At 41.6% G+C, this 22,412-nt stretch overlaps 1 protein-coding gene and 1 long non-coding RNA gene across 2 annotated transcripts; one reads left to right on the forward strand and one right to left on the reverse strand.

Annotated features, from left to right (window-relative positions):
• Nucleotides 1-3,108: 3,108 nt before the first annotated feature.
• Nucleotides 3,109-5,395, reverse strand: LOC106963428 (uncharacterized). The gene is made up of 2 exons (XR_001428190.1): nucleotides 4,906-5,395; nucleotides 3,109-3,673 (listed from the first exon to the last, which is right to left on the reverse strand). It is a non-coding gene; the product is annotated as an uncharacterized LOC106963428 (long non-coding RNA).
• Nucleotides 5,396-8,295: 2,900 nt separating this feature from the next.
• On the forward strand, nucleotides 8,296-20,535 carry LOC106963427 (myosin-6). Its single transcript, XM_015058327.1, has 39 exons — nucleotides 8,296-8,379; nucleotides 8,453-8,501; nucleotides 9,197-9,408; nucleotides 9,543-9,686; nucleotides 9,778-9,934; nucleotides 10,021-10,048; nucleotides 10,156-10,261; nucleotides 10,347-10,439; nucleotides 10,642-10,705; nucleotides 10,907-11,005; nucleotides 11,089-11,192; nucleotides 11,275-11,413; nucleotides 11,524-11,642; nucleotides 11,732-11,881; nucleotides 11,960-12,130; nucleotides 12,298-12,607; nucleotides 12,694-12,773; nucleotides 12,859-13,064; nucleotides 13,346-13,469; nucleotides 13,581-13,717; nucleotides 13,819-14,074; nucleotides 14,159-14,401; nucleotides 14,490-14,666; nucleotides 14,749-14,894; nucleotides 14,970-15,060; nucleotides 15,143-15,532; nucleotides 16,318-16,444; nucleotides 16,550-16,668; nucleotides 16,770-16,966; nucleotides 17,047-17,230; nucleotides 17,317-17,482; nucleotides 17,566-17,690; nucleotides 17,782-18,090; nucleotides 18,190-18,393; nucleotides 18,973-19,269; nucleotides 19,375-19,479; nucleotides 19,867-19,962; nucleotides 20,039-20,173; nucleotides 20,271-20,535. The coding sequence occupies exons 3-39, from the start codon at nucleotides 9,205-9,207 to the stop codon at nucleotides 20,289-20,291; spliced, it is 5,823 nt and encodes a 1,940-aa protein (XP_014913813.1). The 5' UTR covers nucleotides 8,296-8,379; nucleotides 8,453-8,501; nucleotides 9,197-9,204; the 3' UTR covers nucleotides 20,292-20,535.
• The last annotated feature ends 1,877 nt before the right edge of the window (nucleotides 20,536-22,412 follow it).

Genomic DNA, 22,412 nt, shown 5'->3' on the forward strand with positions numbered 1-22,412 from the left:
TAGAACTATTTATACTATTTATGTCGTCGTTAAGTTTAATCAGTAATTTATCCTGACACTTTGAGTCTTTATTATGAAGCTGGATTGGATCCGTGTAAGCCTTCCGTTTATCCCGGATGTCAACCATGAAACATTCCTGTCTGCATGTTTGGAATCACAGAAGGGCTCGTTTTCTCTGCATTTCCTCCGACTTCATACCTCTAGATGAGTAGCGTCGGCTGTCAGCTGATGCTACACGGATACAAACAAACCGCAGTAGAGGTGTTGATCATGTTTATATTGGCCTTTACTGGAGACAGAAAAGTTGTCTTTTTGGGAAACAGGGCCCAATGAGCATGCTCCATGTTGGGGAGCTGAAGAGGGCCCCTGAGCTCCAAATTAACCCCTCATTCATTCCCTTGAATGCCCATTGACTGGGCTCCGACCAAGTCTGGAAAAGTCTGGAATTTGATTTTATTATTTTCCTGGTCTGAAAAAGTGTCGAGAAAAAATATATTTTCAGATTTAACTTGCTTTTCCGTTGCCTAAATGTTCTCTTTTTTCCTTGTTTCCTCCTCTCCTTTGCCCTCATCTGCTTTCTTTTTTCCTACCTTTCTCTTACTTTCTTCCTTGTACACTCCCCTCATTTCTTCTTTCCTTCATTTCATCTTTTTCTACCTCTTATCCTTCATTACGTCCTTCCTTATTTTCTTTGTTACAAAGCCTTCTTTTTTCCCTTCCTTCCTGTTTCTGGTTTTTGCATAAAGCTTATAGATTCAGTAAAGGTATCTGCCATGAACACATTGAATTTTATATTTTTAAAATAGTGTTAAATACTGACGACTTTGCAGGTTTGAGACAGGAAAAGTACGGTGTTTAATCTGTCTTGTGGGAAAGAAATATCGCAGGCAGGATGATTGAAAGCAGGTAAATCTGTTTTGCAGATTTTGCTGGAGCGAACCGACTGATTATTTTTCTTCGTATGTGAAGGATAAGGAAATGGGGGGGTTTAATTTGGACTTTGAAGTTAAAGAAATGCAAGTTTGTTGATGACTTTTTTTTTATTTCTCTGTATGTTGCACTCAACAAGTCTAACACTTATACTCTAGTTCTTATCATTAATTAACTTGGCTTGAATATAATTATGTCTGACAACACTGGCTGATCTGTTCAATGATGGAGTGTGATGCAGTTAATTCTGATTTTATGTAAATTAAAACTGGTTTAATAAAAACAAGCGCTGAATTCAGACTTTATCGTTATGAGAACATGAATGTGTCTGTTTAAATGTAGAGGAAGACAAAAAAAAAAACCCGGCAAAAAGTAGTTTGTAAATAGTGAATAGACTGCTGGTCACTGGAAACTACTCCCTTAAAATAATCTGACCTGTTTGTGATAACTCTGACGTCTTAGCGCCATTGTAGATTTGGACAGAAAATTTCCACCAAAAAACAAACAAACAAAAAAAACCCCCATAAATTTCTGAGCTCCCAAAATTGACTTTTGAAACTCAGAAATGTCCAAGTTTTTTTTCTAGAAAATTTTTGGTGGAAATTTACTTCTTTAACTGAGAACATGAGCCACTGACCTTTAGCAAATATGGTCTGTTACGAAAAGTTTTCCTGAAGACAAGAAGTAAAACAAACAAAAAAAGTACTACTATTTAATTTTGGGGGTAAAAATAAAGACATTTTGGGAGCACCGACTATATGTTAAATTGACAGTTTGGTTTCATCTGCTTAATTGTTGAAGATCTTTCACTGAAGGATACTTCAAACTTTCCTGTAATGTTGAATGAATAATCTGCCTGGGGAATTCTGCAGGGGGCTTTAGACTGAATTTCAACATGGACAAGCTAGCTTGGTTGCTTTTTTTTTTTTTTTAGTCTGCTTCAGCAAGGAAACGTTTGGGGAACTATGGTTAGTATTTAGAGAATGTTTCCTGACAGTCATTATTGACAATCACTTTCAGGGAAAACGATCATTCAGGAAACATTCTTTGAGCAATCAACCAACATTTCCCTAACAAACATTTTTCAAAGATTACTTTTAGCCTTTAGCAAATGCTTTCAGTAAATTTTAGCCTCTAGAACAGGGGTGTCAAACTCCAGTCCTCAAGGGCCTCTGTCCTGCAACTTTTAGATGTGCCTCTGCTGCACCACACCTGAAAAGAATAATTAGGTCATTAGCAAGGCTCAGGAGAACCGATCTACACAGGGAGGAGGTAATTAAGCCATTTCATTCCACTGTTTTTTACCTGTGGCACATCTAAACACTGCAGGACAGCGGCCCTTGAGGACTGGAGTTTGACACCGCTGCTCTAGAAGCTACTGAAACCCAAGAAGAAACCTTTTATGAGCATTGGAGATACTAGCTGTAGGTTACAGCTGACTTTACGGGAACATTAAGTGGACATTTCCCAAACGTTCATCGAACCTTCACAAAGCTTTCTTCGTTTTCAGTCAGTCACAGTCCTCAACTCTCCCCAAACTCACGCTGCTCTGCCAAAACATGACTTTTCTAGCTCATTTCTGTTATTTCCTTATTTTTCACTTGCATACAGCATCAGCTAGACCAATCAAACTGATCAATCTTATTTAACTGCCAAACCAACTTGGAAATGATAGTGCCTGTAAGAAACTAGATAAAAATCTAGCCTCTATAAATGAACACGCTTTCCCCAAACCAAGCTGTTATAAGCATTTAACGTGAAGACAGCTGAGCTCCATGGAGACGCTTTTGAGGGTTGGTGTTAAGTGAGGTCACAGCTGAACCCGAGGTGTGAATGCTTGACATTCAAGGAGCTCCTCAAGTGGCATGTTGAGGTCCACAGAAGAAATCCTCTTACATGGATTCCAATTTGCACCTCTCATCCTTGGACAGGACAAGGCTGACAGATATATCAACCTCTCCCTCATAAAGTTAATAATATTGTCAATGATTTGTTACATTTTAGTTTTTTGTCTTATTGGTCATATTACATGAGCAAAGTTTTTTGTATTCTCATAGGTTTGGCTGTTTAGGCCGTTTTTAATATTAGACATATAGGCTTCATCTGTTAGCAGGTGGAAGTGGCGCAAACCCTAACAGTAATTAGATTTCATCTGGCATAATTAAGTCAATGATGTTGATAATTATTTATTATTTATTCAAAAAGCTGAAAGATTCGTAATTACAAATATAGTCATCTTTGATTAAAGACAATGAGGGACATTATTCTTAACGCAACAGCCCTTATAACTGTTCTAAGAATGTATTTATTTATTTTTGCAATAGCCACACAAACATTTTCTTTAAGTGAACAGTTCCAACTCAAAACATTTATTTTTTTTTAACATATATACAGTCTTATTCAGTAAAATAGAATATGCATTGTGAAAAGGTTGTCTAATCAAAATGGTCTTTTCAAAATGACTTTGGCTTTGTTCAAGTATTTCACTTTCCCCAATCTCATGTCCCCTAAGACGGCAACAGGTGGGCAGACGTTGCTTTGTTCGTGCCACCTGACTCAGCCTGTCTTTGAAGACAAAGGACGTCGGCCGTGGAGACGGTGCGACGACAGCTGAGAATGGATTTACACACCGGTATGTTCCAGCCTGAAGGTTAGAGCGACTCGTCTGAACAGAAGGTGTGAAATCAGAGACACGGCGAAGAGACGGACAAGGGTAAGGTGGCCGACACGGGCTGGCATACGTCTGCAAAACACAACCATGTTATTAGAGAGGCTGTGCACGTTGCCTTAAGCATCATGGTCTGTGTAACGCTGAGGGGACAAAATGAAGGTTACCATGGGTTCAGGAAAAGTAGCCACATCATTTTTCCACAATTGTTTCATTGCAACCACTTATACTGACGTATTTTTTGGGGGGGATTTTATGTGATAGATCAGTGGAGAAAGTGGAAGGAAATTGCACATTTAGGCTTTTAAATATTTTATAATTCAAAATTTGTTAAATTTGTTTAACCCATTTTACTCTGATACCCTTGATTGCAATCCTATGCAAGCAATTGCCTTCAGATGTCACCTATAATCAGTAAACAGTCTTTGATTTAATCTCAAAATAAATCCGATTGTTCTGTGAAGGTCTCAGAGATTTGTTGGTAAACAAATTGAGAGGCCCACTGTAACTGGAGGAGCTGTAGAAATCCACAGCTCAGGTTGATGGGACAACTCTGTCATGTGATCCACAAATGCATTAGAAGATGTGAAAAGATGTGTTAAAAAGGTCGTTTTCGTAAAGAAAACACATCCAATTTGAACAGGGAATATACACAAACAAGACCAAAAGTTGAAATTTGGACCTGCATGCAAAATATTATGCGACATTACAACCAACACTACAAATGCCCCAGAACACAGTGGAGATATTTTAAGATGTACTGGAAGAAATGGTGCAAAATGTAATATATTTAGTCACTACCATCGCAGAATCAGATTAAACACTGGTTTTAATCATAACATGAGAAACCGTTCAGTCGATGAACTCCACCTGACCACTCCCACCGACACGCTGCATCCCCCACATGCACACCTCTGCCCTCACCTTCCTGCTGGTTCAAACAAAGCACCAGCGTGCAAATGGCTGCCCTAAAGAGACAACAGAGGTTGCTGTACAAGTCCCGGCTGAGAAAGAAAGCTGCTGGCATGAGGAATATGTCAGGAACAATAAGTCTGAAAGAGTGACACTTCTGTAAGAGGGGTAACAGGCAGACAGGAAGTTAAAAGACGTCTCAAAGTGTCTGTGAGCTATCAAGTGATGAAAGAGGCTTGTTAAACAGAGCAGAGGTCTTGGAGTAGAAGATTCTTTCTCCAGACATGTCTGAGCCAAATTATCACCCTACAGGCAGGCTGACACTCTGCATGGCGAAGAAATAACTCTCTTGATCCTTGAGTTGACAGTCAACACTTCTGAATTTAAACATTTACCTTAGCTTATCTTCTCTGTACTGGGGCTAGAAAAAGGGAAGAAAACTTTAAAACGATTTAACTCACTCAAACAAAAAAGCTGTCTTATTAAGTAATAAATTATGACGGAGACGAACAAAACAAAACAAAACAAACAAAAAAAAACAAACAACCATCTTCAGCTTCCAAAACAAACATGGAGGTGTTATTTTTATCTGCACGCACGCGCGCGGTCACAAAGGTTGCTACAGCGGAGGAGGACGAATGACGCCTTCGTTCACTTAAGCTCGACAGAAGGAATCCTGAAACTATTTCACAGGTTTATCTTTGTCCTCAAGGCTAAATGGAAGGAAACAATGCGGGTCCAACAAGATGCACGGTCGGTCAGTGTGCAGTTACAGCATGAAGTAGCTGTCAGAGCCCGGGGGCGTGTACGGTGTACGGCGGCCCCCCCCCCGGCGACAGCTGCGTCTCTGATGGCGCCTTTGGTTGGAAAGTGTGAACATAACGGGAAAAACGTCTCAGAATGTAGGTTGAAATTGGTTTTCTTTTTAAAAACACAACTAATGTTGAGGATAATGTTATCCCTTATAAAAAGGGGAGAAATACAAGAGAATAAATTATCAGACGAAACCAGTGCGCCTTTACTTGTTCTTGTATTATTTGTAAAGAGCGCACGAGTCCCCCTAGTGGACTCTTGACTATGGCGCCAATGCACTGCTCTTTCAGACAAAGGGCTATATTTCTTGCACACACCAAATCAAATGAAATTAGGATAATCAACAATTGGATCTAACATTAAAATGGTCAAATTAATATACCCTGCAACAATAACGACAGGGAAGCAGTCTCGCGAGCCGGGCCGGCAGACGTATTTATCTGCTGTGTGACACTGTGCCACTCGGCCTTTGTTCTCCGTCTCAGTGCGCCATTGACATTTGCACTGGCTTTGTCAAAGTCACGTGGTTCATCTCACAGCTAAAGGAGGCGAAAAGACAACACGGTCTCCTGAACGCCTCTAAGTCTTTTTTGTTTTTTTAAGGCATTATGCTCAGGAATCCTTTGGCTGACACCCAGAGGACTGTCACAAGGTGTGTGCTGATGTTATTTGAGAAAACTAGACCCTGAAATGGGATTAAATCAATTTGCTGCATTATCCTTTGGCAAATGGAGCCGGTCCATTAACCCCCAACGTTAAATACTGTGGTTTAATACACTTTAATAAGGTAACTGTGCTTACATGTCACATATTTTTAAATAGATACCTGCTGTGTGTTTTAATTAATACTACTTAATTTTCATCTTCTGATGCAAAGTGAACCTCCACTCAAGTCTCAACTCTTTTCAGCTACATTCATCTTCCTAACAAGTGTAACTTCCTGTTGAAGAAAGGCATTCCCAGAATATGATGCTGTTCCTACCAGAAGTCACCATGGTGATAATGGTGCAACGTTGGCTTTCTTTGCACTCTAAAACTTTGCTTCTGTATTAGCTGACCAGATCCAACCCATCTACATGTTTCCTCTGCCCTTTATAGCAAACTCTACATGAGAATTTTCATATTATGCTCTCCTCAAAGCAGTAGTGCAGGGTTCAGTCCCTGACCTGAGACCTTTGTTGTCTGTCTGCGCCCTTCTTCCCTCTCAGTTCATTTCCTGTCCTGTTAAATAATGAACACTAGTGCCAGAAGATGTTAAAAACAACATTACTTCCTCTTCAGAACTCTTCAGTTAAAGTCAAGTTTATGGAGTAGGAGACTAATTAGAGTCCTTTCAACAGGCTCTCCCATCTGCGCTATGGATGTTTGCAGTCCTCCAAAGCTTTAATAGATCTAATGGCTGCTTCTCTGATTAATGCTCTCCCTACTTGTCCAGTGCAGTAGGTTGTGCCATACTTTTTTCCATCTTCAGATGATGGATTTGACCGTGCAATCAGCTGCAGCGGATTTTATTTAGGGGTGTCAGAGTTAAGAATAGAAATGAATACCAGACTTTTATGGAAAGGATGTTGAAATTCATCTAAGATGTGTGCATTAAAGGTGTGGCATGTAACTTTTATAAAAATGTTTTTTGCTATTTTATTATTATTATTATTATTATTATTTGCATATTTCTTAAAACCTTCACTGTGTACTTACAGTATATTATGAGACAGAAATTCTGTGAAAAAATTGAGCTCCTCTGATTCCTCCTGTGGTCCTTTCACAGATTATCTGTCTCATACTACCAGGACTCAGTGACGGTTTTCACAAATATCTAAAAGGAACGTAAATTTCTAAAGGTTTCCTACTGCTGCTGCAAATATGCCAGACTCAGACCAAGACAAACTGTCTCGTTTATTCACAAAACAACTCTTAACTGGCCCTAAATGTTCAGCCTCTGCATTGGTTTGAAGCATGCATACAGGCTGCATATAGAAGGGCTGAAGAGGCTCGAAAAGCTAGTTGTTGAAATCCGTGAAAGGGACAAAAGACAGCTGAGAATGAGAGCCTCGGTGTGCTGAGGAGTGCGACACGAGGAGCAGACAGCCAATTAACGAGACCCACGAGGTTGCTGAACTCCCAGCGTGTGAAATCCTCAGTGTCACAGGGACTCGTGTGCTTCTTCAGGGGGTCTTACGGTGGTCGGCTCAATAAACACCTGACTTAAAGATGTCTTCTGTTAACGTGACGCTTATTATCAGCATTGATCCTGCTGCTAATGATACGGAGTTCACTGAGAAGGTGGTGGATATCCCGTCTGAGGTGAATGTATTTATTTCCAGCACGGTACGGAGAGCTTTGCAAGCAGGCAGCTGTCCCACCCAACCTTTTATTGTGGACAGAGGAGGGCACACTGTCCAGAGGGAGGCAAGGAAGGTCTGCGAGAAAGAATCCAAGCCAAAGTATTCACAAGGTTATCTTTGTCCTCCAGGACAGTTGAATCCTCTGACAATAGGGACTCTGACAGTGTGATGTTCAACCTTATTGTAGTGTGAGTGAACGGTTCTTTTTCCGCTTTGGAAAAACTGTAAGAAAACATCAACATGGCTTTTTCTGCACATTTCCCCCATACAAGCAAATATTTATTGAGTTAATCGGCAAAAGAATTTGTAACAGCAAAAAAAAAAATAAATATTTTGCACATTTTAGACAAAAAAAAAATCCTGAAAATTTGTCTCGTAAATACCACTCAGCCTTCAGTGTTGGGCAGGAATCTTTTCTGAGATTTCAGTATTTTTTATTTTTTTTTGTCTTCCATCTTTCAAGAAGGTCAGGACCGAAATAGATCCTGATTTAGAACCTTCTGGTAGTCTTTACGTGCAACAGCCAATAGAAACGTGGCAGCTATGACTGTCCACACCTTCTTATTTCTAAATGCAGATGTTCCCTTTTGTGCTCTTGCTCTGTCCTTGTAGGGGGGGAGCTGCTTCAGCAAAGCACTGCCTACTGGATGTATAAAAAGAGGAGATCCAGAGAAGCTGCAGCAGCAAAGGACAGAAACAGCACACCTGCCGGTCAGTACGCCATCATTTCATCACTAATCCTGTCAGTGACTCAAAATCTGATGTAACATTTCACCTTTTAAAGACTCATCCAGCAGAACAAGTCAGCTAAAGAGAAGAGGAGCATCAAACAGGTAAAGAAGGTCATAAGTTCCCCAATAGAAAATAAATGACTTTAGGGTAATTCATCTGTCTAGTTTTTGGTGCAGCAGTCTATATTTCACATATGATGATAATAATAATAATAATAATAATAATAATATAGTTTTATTTCAGCCGTAAACAGGGAAAAGTCAATAACAACAGCGCTACTAATCTTAATAACCAACAATAACCAATAGTGCTGCTAAAGAAACATAGGAGAAATGAAGATTAAGAGTAAAGAAAATGATCAAATAAACACGGAATATGTGAAATTAATTAAATTATCAAGTGTGACTTGTTGATGCAATAAGAGCAGGAATCATGGGAAACAATGTTGATCACAGTAAGTAAATGATGAACTGATTAAGTAACCAATCAGCTGAATAATCGATCAGTCAGTCTAATAAAATAACTAGTATTTTAGGGATGGTTGTATTTGAAATTTGCATTTAATTTCTTTGCAGTTCTGTGTTGCAATAGTTTTTTCCTGGTAAATAGTCTTCACATCTTTATGTCCTATCATTCTGAAATTTTTTAAAGAAGAAAAAAAGATTGTAGTTGAGAACGTACTTTTAACACATTTCTAGTTTAGTTTTATTTAGGTTCGGGACTTCTCTGGATTCTTTGGAGAGTAAAAGTAATCCACTGCCTAAATCTTTTGAAATCAAACCCCAACTTTCCACAGCTTTCAAGATGTCAGGTGACGCCATAATGGCGGAGTTTGGACCAGCAGCGTCCTTCCTGAGAAAATCCGACAAGGAGCGACTGGAGGCCCAAACGCGACCTTTTGACATGAAGAGGGCCTGTTTCGTGCCCGATCCCGAAGTGGAGTATGTTAAAGCCACAGTTACCAGCAGAGATGGGGACAAAGTCACCGTTGAAACTGAAACTGGAAAGGTAAGCAGGGCGCAAATGTACATTTGTAACCTGGAGAAATGGTTGTGGTTAAAAACAAAAAAAAACCCCAACAACTTTTAGTGGATCTTAAATGAATTTGAACAGAGATGTTTGCTGTGATGAATGTCTTACAGACTGTTACGGTTAAGGAGGTAGATGTCCACCCCCAGAACCCGCCAAAGTTCGATAAAATCGAAGACATGGCCATGTTCACCTTCCTCCATGAGCCCGCGGTGTTGTTTAACCTCAAAGAGCGTTACGCGGCATGGATGATCTATGTGAGCAATCGCTACAAACATCAACAAGCTGCTTGTTTTCAACTTTACGTTCCCAGTAAGTCATACGTTTGCTGTCCGTCTCTGGCGTCAGACCTACTCAGGGCTCTTCTGCGTGACCGTCAATCCTTACAAGTGGCTGCCGGTGTACGATAAATCGGTGGTTAACGCCTACAGAGGAAAGAAGAGGAGTGAAGCTCCTCCTCACATCTACTCCATCTCTGACAATGCCTACCAGTACATGTTGTCGGGTGAGTTCCAGCTAGAAAAGAATGTCAGAAATTATCCAGATATTAAAAGACAAATGGACTAACACAGATCTTGTTTGATATCGTAGACAGAGAAAACCAGTCAATCCTCATCACGTAAGTTATATATGGTACTCAAAGCTGCTGTGATTATATTTTCAAGCTGATTTCTTTAATCTTTACATCATATTTATTATATATGCTATATGATTTTCTCTGCCCAGTGGAGAATCTGGTGCAGGAAAGACTGTAAACACCAAAAGGGTCATCCAGTACTTTGCCAGCATTGCGGCTGTCTCTGGAAAGAAAGATCCAAATCAGGAGAAAAAGGTTGATATTATTCCTTCAATGTTATAAAGAATAAAAAAAACTAAAATCTACGGCTACAGTGATTAAACCTTGTACTTCCACACAGGGAACCCTGGAAGATCAAATCATCCAGGCCAATCCTGCTCTGGAGGCTTTTGGAAATGCCAAGACCATCCGAAATGACAACTCTTCCAGATTTGTATGAACATTTCCTCACTTCCTATTTTTTATTGCTGCATTTAGAGAGCCTGCAGAGTTAAACATCAAGTTGAAGAAATGACAGAGTATCATGAGTTGTGTGTGTGTGTGTGTGCGTGTGTGTGTGCGTGTGTGTGTGTGCGTGTGTGTGTGTGCGCGTGTGTGTGCGCGTGTGTGTGTGTGTGTGTTATTATATTTTACAGGGTAAATTCATTCGAATTCACTTTGGGGTGAGTGGAAAATTGGCCTCAGCTGACATTGAGACATGTGAGTCTGCTTTGATAAAAAGCTGTCCAACATTTTTCCATCATTTCTTTGAACGATTTTCTAGTAAAACCACGTCACTTTTGTGAAAGTCAATGACTACCTTCAGCTTTATATTCAGAAGAATACAAAGCTATTGACTAAAGTTTAGCTTGATCTCTTGTGGACACCCTAAATATAATCATAACATATTTCTTTTTTTAGATCTGTTGGAAAAATCTCGTGTCACTTATCAGCTCAAAGCTGAGAGAGACTATCACATCTTCTATCAGATTCTGTCCCAAAGGAAGCCAGAGCTGCTTGGTGAGCACACTGCAAACAAAGGCTATGCAAGTCTTATAAAACACCTCAGTCTTTATAACCGAACCTTTTCACTCCTTTAACAGAAATGCTGTTGATCACCAACAACCCCTATGACTACGCGTACATCTCTCAAGGAGAAACAACCGTAGCCTCCATCAACGATGCAGATGAGCTAATTGCTACTGATGTAAGTAAATGCAGTCTGTTGGCCGAAATCCCCCTGCACATAGTTTCCAAACTAAATCAAATTAAATTTTATTTGGTAATAGGAAGCTTTTGACGTCCTGGGATTCACCCAAGAGGAAAAGAATGGCATCTACAAGTTGACTGGAGCTATTATGCATTATGGAAATATGAAGTTCAAGCAGAAGCAGAGGGAAGAACAAGCAGAGCCCGACGGCACAGAGGGTAGGCAATGAGGCCGTCTGTTTGTACACTTTGACATCGTTGTAACTACAGAAACATTCTCTGATCCCATTGCAATAATAGCAATAATCTGACACAATAACCAATTTTAGATGTGGACAAAGTGGCATATCTTATGGGCCTGAACTCTGCTGACCTCATCAAGGGGCTCTGTCACCCGAGAGTTAAAGTAGGCAACGAGTGGGTCACCAAGGGCCAGAGTGTGCAGCAGGTAACCAAAACGCATCTATGTTTTGTGTGTGTATCAGCAGAATTGATAAATATCACGTTTAAATCAGTTTGCATCCATCCCATTTTTAGGTGTACTACTCTATCGGTGCTCTGGCAAAGTCAGTGTATGAGAAAATGTTCCTGTGGATGGTGGTGAGAATCAACCAGTCCCTGGATACCAAACAGCCTCGGCAGTACTTCATTGGGGTGTTGGACATCGCTGGATTTGAGATCTTTGATGTGAGAGTTTGTGGTTTCATGGGCAGCCGATCTGTAGGAGAAAAGATCTCACTCTGCATTTGCTTTTATGGCTTCTAGTTCAACACCTTTGAGCAACTGTGCATCAACTACACCAATGAGAAGCTGCAGCAGTTTTTCAACCACCACATGTTTGTGTTGGAGCAAGAGGAGTACAAGAAAGAGGGCATTGTGTGGGAGTTCATTGACTTTGGTATGGACTTGGCAGCCTGCATTGAACTCATTGAAAAGGTTTGTACATCATCCAGTCTAAGAGCATTCAAGACGTCATCTGAGGATTTATTCTCAGATCAGATGCTCATGTTCATGCTGTCATTTCTTTTCTGTGCATAGACATTAAGGGATGTTAAACTTGCAGAGTGTTTGATGTTTAATCTTTCGTGAATCTACCCTAACAGCCGATGGGCATCATGTCTATCCTTGAAGAGGAGTGTATGTTCCCAAAAGCCAGTGACACGACATTTAAGGCCAAACTGTATGACAACCATCTGGGTAAAAGCCCCAACTTCCAAAAGCCCAGAATCGTTAAAGGGAAACCAGAAGCTCATTTCTCTTTGATTCACTATGCTGGTACTGTTGATTACAACATCGGCAACTGGCTGGAGAAGAATAAAGATCCACTGAATGAGACTGTGGTTGGACTCTATCAGAAGTCTAACCTGAAGTTACTATCTATGCTGTTTGCTGGGTATGCTGGCACTGATTCAGGTGAGGCCTCTGTCACCTTACTGATTATTACTTCCATTGAATTTAAGCAGTAATTTTCAACTTTAATGTCTATAATGTTCATACAGCCCAAGATGCAGGAGGCAAAGGGGGAAAGGGAGGAAAGAAGAAAGGTTCTTCCTTCCAGACTGTGTCTGCTTTGCACAGGGTAGAGTACATATCACATTTTAGACATTTCCAATGCTAGGTATCCTGCATCCAATACCTTATTTATGCTGTACTTGCATTAACAGGAAAATCTGAACAAACTAATGACCAACCTCAGGTCAACTCACCCTCATTTTGTTCGCTGCATCATCCCCAATGAGACCAAGACTCCCGGGGCTATGGAGAACCCTCTGGTCATGCACCAACTGCGCTGTAACGGTGTGCTGGAAGGAATCAGAATCTGCAGAAAAGGATTCCCTAACAGGATTCAGTACGGCGATTTCAAGCAAAGGCAAGAAAAACTTATGTTATTTGCAAGATCCTTTCCAATTGGGTATAAATGATGTTCCAAAGCATGACACCTAATTTGTTGAAGTTGTCAAGTTTGATGGTTGAGGTCAGAAGTTGTCATTGTTGGTACTTTCTTTACAGCAATGTTGCTGATGCTTCTCTTGGGTTACCTGAAGGTTAATAAGACGAATATGCCAACAACCCTGAGAACTATAGAATTTCGCAGCTTACGATTTCATTTAGAAATTTTCATATTTACCTCCAAAAGTTGCGCCGTTTCAGATATCGCATCTTGAACCCGAGTGCCATCCCTGAAGGGCAGTTCATTGACAATAAAAAAGCAGCTGAGAAACTTTTGGGGTCTTTGGATATCGATCATGAGCAGTACAAGCTGGGACACACAAAGGTTGGTTCTGTATATTAAAAAACCATAAAGAGCAGATTGAGAAAAACATTTCCTGTCCTTTGACAAAATAAAATAAAATAAAATAAAATAAAATAAATCTGTCACTATCAGGTGTTCTTCAAAGCTGGGCTGCTGGGTGTACTGGAAGAGATGAGAGACGACCGTCTAGCTCTCATCATCACTGGGATTCAGGCGAGATCCAGAGGACTTCTTGCCAGGATTGAGTTCCAGAAAATTGTTGAACGCAGGTTGGAGTTCACTGCTTATTTTCACCGCAAAAAAACCAAAACAAAAAAAAAACAACATAATTCTAACAAAGAAAACTCAAACATCCTGATTTTCTCCACAGAGATGCCTTGTTGGTGATCCAGTGGAACATCCGTGCCTTCATGGGTGTGAAGAATTGGCCCTGGATGAAGATGTTCTTCAAGATCAAGCCTTTGCTTAAATCAGCTGAGACCGAGAAGGAGATGGCAAACATGAAAGAGGAGTTTACCAAGCTCAAGGAGGCCTACGCCAAATCCGAAGCCCGCAAGAAAGAGCTTGAGGAAAAGATGGTCACCCTTCTCCAAGAGAAGAATGATTTACAGCTCCAATTTCAATCTGTGGGCTGAGTACCTTATCTTAATTTTTAACAGTTGCATAGAGCTACTGTAGAATATAACACAAGCTTAATTCCCTCTGTGTAGGAGCAAGACAATCTTGCGGATGCCGAGGAGCGTTGTGAAGGTTTGATCAAGAGCAAAATCCAACTGGAGGCCAAAGTGAAAGAGCTGACAGAGCGGCTGGAGGATGAGGAGGAAATGAATGCAGAGCTGACAGCCAAAAAGAGGAAGCTTGAGGACGAATGTTCAGAGCTCAAGAAAGACATCGACGATCTGGAGCTGACTTTGGCTAAAGTGGAAAAGGAAAAACACGCCACTGAGAACAAGGTATACTTCATGCTAACTCGCTGGTCAAATTCTTGGCTTTGGGAATAATTCCCTTCTTCATGGTAGTATGTTGTGTGCTTCCTATAAGGTGAAAAACCTGACAGAAGAGATGGCAGCGTTGGATGAAATCATTGCCAAGTTGACCAAGGAAAAGAAAGCTCTTCAGGAGGCTCATCAGCAGACGCTGGATGACCTGCAGAGTGAGGAGGACAAAGTCAACTCTCTGACCAAGGCCAAAGTCAAGCTGGAACAGCAAGTCGATGATGTGAGTTCTTGCATTAAGAGAGAAGTACCTTGGATGGACTAGAGACAAATTAGTGAGCTAATTGTTTGGAATGATGCTTCAGCTTGAAGGATCCCTGGAGCAAGAGAAGAAAATAAGAATGGATCTGGAAAGAGCCAAGAGGAAGCTGGAAGGGGACTTGAAATTGACCCAAGAAAATGTGATGGACCTGGAGAACGACAAACAGCAGCTGGAGGAGAAGCTTAAAAAGTAAAATTTACAAATCAGCAGATGTGATTTTTATGACAGTTGTCTAAAGTAAAAGGTTTGTGCCTTTGAATGCAGGAAAGACTTTGAAATCAGCCAGCAACTCAGTAAGATTGAGGACGAGCAGGCGATGGGTGCTCAGCTTCAGAAAAAACTGAAGGAGTTGCAGGTAAGCGCGCCAGCAGACATGTTATGCTTCGTTTTCTCTTTATTAGCCGTGCCTCTAACAATGTCGGGCGACTTCCATCAAGGCCCGAATTGAAGAGCTGGAGGAAGAGCTGGAGGCCGAAAGGGCTGCCCGGGCCAAAGTGGAGAAGCAGAGAGCCGACTTGGCCAGGGAGCTGGAGGAGATCAGCGAGAGGCTGGAGGAGGCCGGAGGAGCCACCACAGCCCAGATCGAGCTGAACAAGAAGAGGGAGGCTGAGTTTCAGAAGATGCGCAGAGACCTCGAAGAGGCCACCCTGCAGCACGAAGCCACCACGGCGGCGCTGAGGAAGAAGAACGCCGACAGTGTGGCCGACCTGGGAGAGCAGATTGACAACCTGCAGAGGGTCAAGCAGAAGCTGGAGAAGGAGAAGAGCGAGCTCAAGCTGGAGCTGGATGATGTGGTCTCCAACATGGAGCAAATCGCCAAAGTGAAAGTAAGACACTCCTAGAAAAAATATAAGACTAATAAAACATTTATTTTATTCGTTTGTAATAAAATAAATGTGCACATGTGTGTGTAAAAGTGATAGGAAAACCTCAATTTCAGTGTTGGTGATTTAGAAACTCTTTAGAAAAGACATTGTTCCAGGAAACACTAAAGGACCTTTACATGAAGAAACTGGTCTATGCTTTCTAGTCTACTAGTTTCCCCAGTGTGATTTGTATTGGATTAGCTCGTTCCACATTGTTCATACACATACTGTGGCTTCAAGCCTGCAACAAAATATTTCTATACATCTTTACTAAATTGCATGTTCATGCTACTTTACAGAGATACGAGTCAGAAGCTTAACGCTATATACTTTTTATATTGAGTATTTTTGCATCTTCAGTGAAAGTAGTCTTTAGTTTAGTGCCTGCTGACATTTTGAAGAAAACTCCCATATACTAAGCTAACAGTCATTAGCACCATGTTTATGTTACTTATAGCAACACAAAGAGCCCCCGTCCCTCTCAAAAGTGTAAACATTAAAAATGTACCGAATCCCAACTGTTGCCAAACAGATGATTTAAGAGAATCTGGGGCACCTAATGTTACAGCTTCATTGGGCAGAACCATACGTAGCAGTCTCCTCAACAAGAAATATTGTGATGTTTCAATTACCTCAACATCTTGTGAGATGAGATCTTGTTACAACCTAGTAAACATGGAAATCAATCGGTTGCACGTTTTCTTCAAACATGCTAAATTTGACACCTTGTTAATCTTTTTCTTTAGACCAACCTGGAGAAAATGTGCCGTACCCTGGAGGACCAGATGTCTGAGTACAGAACAAAGTCAGAGGAGGCCCAGCGCTCCATTAATGATTTCACCATGCAAAAAGCAAAGCTGCAAACTGAAAATGGTAACAAAATACACTCATGCTGAAATAAAATCACCATTTTATTTCACCATTTCATGACATCGAAAAACCACAGGACAATCTGCGGACCGAGCCTTTGTTTTACAGGGGAGCTTCTGCGGCAGATGGAGGAAAAGGACTCTTTGGTCTCGCAGCTGACCCGAGGGAAGCTGTCCTACACTCAGCAGGTTGAAGACCTCAAGAGACAGCTGGAGGAGGAGGTGAAGGTAGGCTACGGTTTCAAGAAGTTCTGCTTTTACTACAAAAAAAAAAAAAAAAAAAAATCTCTCCCAGCAAGACAACTTTATTTTATTCCAATTTCTTAAAGGCCAAGAATGCACTTGCCCATGCAGTGCAGTCTGCTCGCCATGACTGCGATCTGTTGAGAGAGCAGTTTGAGGAGGAGCAGGAGGCCAAAGCCGAGTTCCAGCGCAGCTTGTCCAAGGCCAACTCCGAGGTGGCTCAGTGGAGAACCAAGTATGAAACTGATGCCATCCAAAGAACCGAGGAGCTGGAAGAAGCAAAGTAAGGACTTCAGAACAATTCCCTTCTCTTTTGTTTTGCCTGAGCTGTGATTGCTTTATTATGTTTGTTTTTGCCTTTAGAAAGAAGCTAGCTCAACGCTTGCAGGAGGCCGAGGAAGCTGTTGAAGCTGCAAACGCTAAATGCTCCTCCCTGGAGAAAACCAAACACAGGCTTCAAGGGGAAATCGAGGATCTCATGGTGGATGTGGAGAGATCTAATGCGGCTGCTGCAGCTTTGGACAAGAAGCAAAGAAACTTTGACAAGGTGCTGACACGTTGCAGATACGCAGAGTCCTTTTGGGGGGAAAAGGAAGGCTTGTTGAGAAAATTTGTTACGTGAAATTCTCGCAGGTCCTTGCTGAGTGGAAGCAGAAGTACGAGGAGTCTCAGACGGAGCTGGAAAGTTCTCAGAAAGAGGCACGTTCCCTCAGCACTGAGCTGTTCAAGCTCAAGAACTCCTACGAAGAGTCTCTGGATCATCTGGAGACCATGAAACGCGAAAACAAGAACCTTCAAGGCACGTAGAACTCATTGTTCAAGTTTCACAATACACACGATATGGTTGAATGATAGAAAACGGAATAATTCTGCCTAAAACAGAGGAAATTTCTGACCTAACTGAGCAACTTGGTGAGGGAGGAAAGAGTATCCATGAGCTGGAGAAGATCCGCAAGCAGCTGGAGCAGGAGAAAGCCGAGATACAAACGGCTCTGGAAGAAGCCGAGGTGATTAAAATGTCGGATACGTCACACATTCACCTTTGTGACCTTTGATGCTTTGAGGGGAAACCCAGCCGCTTTCTGTTTTTTGCACCAGGGTTCCCTTGAACACGAGGAGGGTAAGATCCTCCGAACGCAACTAGAGTTCAATCAGGTGAAGGCGGACATCGAGCGCAAGCTGGCCGAGAAGGATGAGGAGATGGAGCAGGCCAAGAGGAACCAGCAGAGGACAGTGGACACCCTGCAGGGCTCCCTGGAGGCGGAGACTCGCAGCAGAAACGAGGCTCTCAGGCTGAAGAAGAAGATGGAAGGAGATCTCAACGAGATGGAGATCCAGCTGAGCCAGGCCAACAGGCAAGCGGCAGAGGCTCAGAAGCAGCTCAAAGGAGTCCATGCCCACCTAAAGGTCACAGACCCAACATCACAGACGCTTCGATTTTCCATTCCATGCTCATCACTTGTCAATGGAAGGTAAACCGAATCTACATATTGTTTGTCGTAACAGGACTCGCAGCTACATCTGGACGATGCACTTCGGTCCAACGACGACCTTAAGGAGAACATCGCGATTGTGGAGAGACGCAACAACTTGCTGCAGGCGGAGCTCGACGAGCTGAGGTCTCTGGTGGAGCAAACCGAGAGAGGGCGCAAGCTGGCGGAGCAGGAACTGCTGGATGTCAGCGAGAGAGTTCAGCTGCTGCACTCACAGGTACACCAGCCAGCAAATGTCCAGTCCGTACCCATGTTGGTACGAGGGACGCTTCACAACTCGGCTCCTCCTTTAGGGTGGAACAGCGCACGAGGGATAATGAGAAGTTGAACAAAAGTTTATAGGCAGTTGCACAAGTGAACAAGTTTTCTGTTGCTTACTTGCATGTTGAGTGAACATGGAGCCGCTCCCACTCCTGTGTTGACTGGAGTCTAGCTCTGCACCGAACTGGCTTATCACACTCTGCTTCAAGGCTCATGATTCGCTGCTAAACTTAAGAGCTACTTCTTTTTCCTGCATTTTTATCATTTTAAAATTTCTGATTTTCATTTCTGACTGATTTTCTCTACACTCTTCACTTCATTCTTTGGAACACAATGTGAGATTACTCAACCTCCAAACAATTCAAATCTGAAACACACCCCAAAAAAGCCCTTCTACCTGCCTGTATGGCTTTGCAATGTTTTTTTTTTCTTTTTTATAAATGTTCATTTTCAATCTGTTTTAACAATTTTTTTAATGTTACCAGTCAGTCAAGACATGCTATTGGCGAGCTAACGCTCTGTCTTGATCTCCCAGAACACCAGCCTGCTGAACCAGAAGAAGAAGCTGGAGGGAGACATCGCCCAGATTCAGAATGAGGTGGAGGAGGCCGTGCAGGAGTGCAGAAACGCCGAGGAGAAGGCCAAGAAGGCCATCACCGACGCAGCCATGATGGCAGAGGAGCTGAAGAAGGAGCAGGACACCTGCTCCCACTTGGAGCGCATGAAGAAAAACATGGAGCAAACCATCAAGGACCTGCAGCACCGCCTGGACGAAGCGGAGCAAATAGCGATGAAGGGCGGCAAGAAGCAGGTCCAGAAGCTGGAGGCCAGGGTAAACTGTCGCCATCCGTCACAGTGCTGCTGGAAATTACAGCACCTTTTACATTTATAAATGCAACCTCTTTTTTTTTTTTTCCCCTTCCCCCTTCATTTCAAGATCAGAGAGCTGGAAAACGAGATCGACGTGGAACAAAGAAAGAGCAGTGACTCTATCAAAGGGGTCCGCAAATATGAGAGACGCATCAAGGAGCTCACCTACCAGGTCAACCCCGCCGCCACACTGCAAAAACTAGTTTCTACCACAAATTGTATGCTTTAACTAAGACAAAACCAACTTTAAAGTAGCTTTTCAGAATGATATGGGAGCTTGTTTTAAGTCAATAATTCCTTAATGTCGATGAAAAATGTCCTGGTTCCACTGATAAGTTATTTCACTTGTAACATGGGAAAAATGTCTTGCTATAACTTCTTCATCAACATTAAGGACTTACTGACTTAAAACAAGCTCCCACATATCACTGACAAGTTACTTGTTGGTCAGTTTTGTCGCATTTAAAGTGTACTAAGATATTTGCACTAGAAATTAGAGCAAAAACACTAAGATTTTGCGTTCATGCTCAGTAAGCAACATACTCTGCTGACTGAACAGACGGAGGAGGACAAAAAGAACCTGGCCCGTCTGCAGGATCTGGTGGATAAACTTCAGATGAAAGTGAAATCCTACAAGCGGAGCGCGGAGGAGGCCGTAAGCTGGAACGCTTCGGTTTTGGTCGCCTTCATACGTTAACATCGCCGATCCTGATTTTATTTTATTTTTTCAGGAGGAACAGTCCAACGTGAATCTGAGCAAGCTGCGCAGGCTGCAGCACGAGCTGGAGGAGGCGGAGGAGAGGGCCGACATCGCAGAGTCTCAAGTCAACAAGCTGCGAGTGAAGAGCCGAGACGCCGGAGCTAAGGTGCGGAGACAAACGTGTCAAGGTTTCAACATTTGCTGCTCTAAATCATTTTGCAAAAGGATGACGTCTTCTGTCTGTTTTTTATTCCCCCCCCCAGAAATCGCATGATGAAGAATGAAGCCACTGCCGAGGCTCCTCTGCGTGCCTGTAGTTTAGTCGTAGTCTTGTAGTTCTTTGTCCTCCATGCAACATGAGCGGAAAAAAGAATAAATGAATTATGCATGCACCTGCACCACCAGTCTCAGTGGTTTAATTTAACTCCATCAGCTGATTACAGCAACACTTAAAATACATTTTGCAAAAACCAGGATGTCTTTACTACCAGTACAAAACTGCTGAATGTTTTCTTCTTTTTTTTTCTGGATGACAAAAAAAAAAAGAAAAGAAGTAGCCTTGGCTTTGATTGTCAGAATTGTGCTTCTCGCAGCATGCGGCTCTGATGTGCTGCTGACATGAGCAGCTGAGTGTGCAGCTGGGGATGGGCTGTAGGAGGACGACTGCAGGCGGCTCGGTTCAGGCAGGAGGACGGAACAGATGAATCGGGGTTCTGAGTCGTCTCGGGCCTCGCTCTGGTTTGGTCGGAGCCAGGAAACCAATCCATTTAAATCGGGGTTGAATTAAAGTGGAAGCTACGTGTTGCATCTTTCATTAAATGACATTAATACCCCTGTTGAGTGTGTGTAAACTTTTGACTGGGGCAGTAATGTGAAACATTTAGACGTCGTTGCTGCTATAATGTTCTGATTAAACAGCAAAAAAAAACAAAAAACAGATACTGTTAGTCCACTAGAGGGCAGCATTGGTATTGAAACAAATAAGCTTCCCTTATTTGTTTCAATAAGTGCATCACAATGATACGTAAAGTTTTTTTCTTTCAAAGTAAAATTTCCAAGTATTTTTTTCCCCCCACTAGCTGTTAAGTCCTTATGTTTTGAAAAAGCCCCTTTAGGGAAATTATTGTAAATAAACTTTGCCATACTGATGGGTCAACCATCTATCAAAGTTATAATATATTGAGTCTGATTAAACTATATCTTTGTTCATTTTTATTACTTAAACTGCTCTATTTCCAGTTTCCCACACCTCATCATGCTCATAAATAGATAAAGGAGAGTCAGCAGCCTAACAGCCACGTTATAAAATGCTAAAAGTAAATCCTTTAAAATTGCTAATCTAACCTAAAGATCATGTTACAAGGCAATCTTTTTTTTCTGCTTTACGTAAAAAAAAAGAAAAGAAAAAAAAAAAACAAATACGATGGTACGTGTCTAGGGTGTTTGTTTATTGTGGCAACAGTGACGTTACGGTTCAATCACGGTGACATCTCAAAGTCCAAGCTTTCTTTTATAACTCTATAGAACCACTCCCAATAAAATAAACAGTGTCAGTGTGTTTAACGCCTCTCTCCTTTATCATGTTGCATAATAAATGATTTGCCATTTTTTTATCAGCTACTCTGACCTATTGATATCAACAGTTCACTGATTGTGCTGGAGGAAGATTTCTGACGGGGTTAACTGATGAAACCATTTGGTGCATAACCAGTTTTTCCACTTTAAGCTACATATAACAGATTCTCATATTTGAGCCAGACTTTGTGTAACTGGTCTTTTAATTTTCTTTTTTAATTTTTGAATATTTGCTACCAATTTACTGTTCCCCCTGTTGACCTTAAAGTAGGCAAAAAAAAAAAAAATATATATATATATATATAAACAGCTAAACTTAATTTTTATCAAAGTGAAAACATTGCATTACATTTTAAATATGGCCAATATTAAACATGAAATGCACTGTAAGGATGGAATATTTGATAGGCTTTAGTATTTCAGGTGCAGTGCTTGGTAATAAAATATTTTGCCACTTTGATGGACTTATGCTATAGTCCTCCTCACAGTGAAAATAGGTAGTGATCAAGATGCAAATCATGAGGTTGCACCACAATTTCCGGCAGGCCTCGGAAGAATCTTTCCTAAAATTGTATCTTTTAGCACTTTGTTTCTAGCAGCAAAAATTAACACCGAAATGCCTGAGATGCCAAAGTCTGACACGTAGTTATTTTATCATCAACAAGATGATTCCTGAAGAGGTGTAAAATGGAATAAAACAAAGAGCAGTGTAATAATCACCTGAAGGGATCATGACTAAAGAAATGGCAGCACATGAAGTCCCCAAAAAAAAAAAAAAAAACCCATTGGGAAATGGCAAAAAACCTTGGAAAACTGTCCTCCCCAAAAAT

Source organism: Poecilia latipinna, unplaced genomic scaffold (assembly GCF_001443285.1).
Source record: "Poecilia latipinna isolate Pla-1442-1.1 unplaced genomic scaffold, P_latipinna-1.0 Scaffold1534, whole genome shotgun sequence".
In the NCBI taxonomy this organism is placed as follows: Eukaryota; Metazoa; Chordata; class Actinopteri; order Cyprinodontiformes; family Poeciliidae; genus Poecilia; species Poecilia latipinna.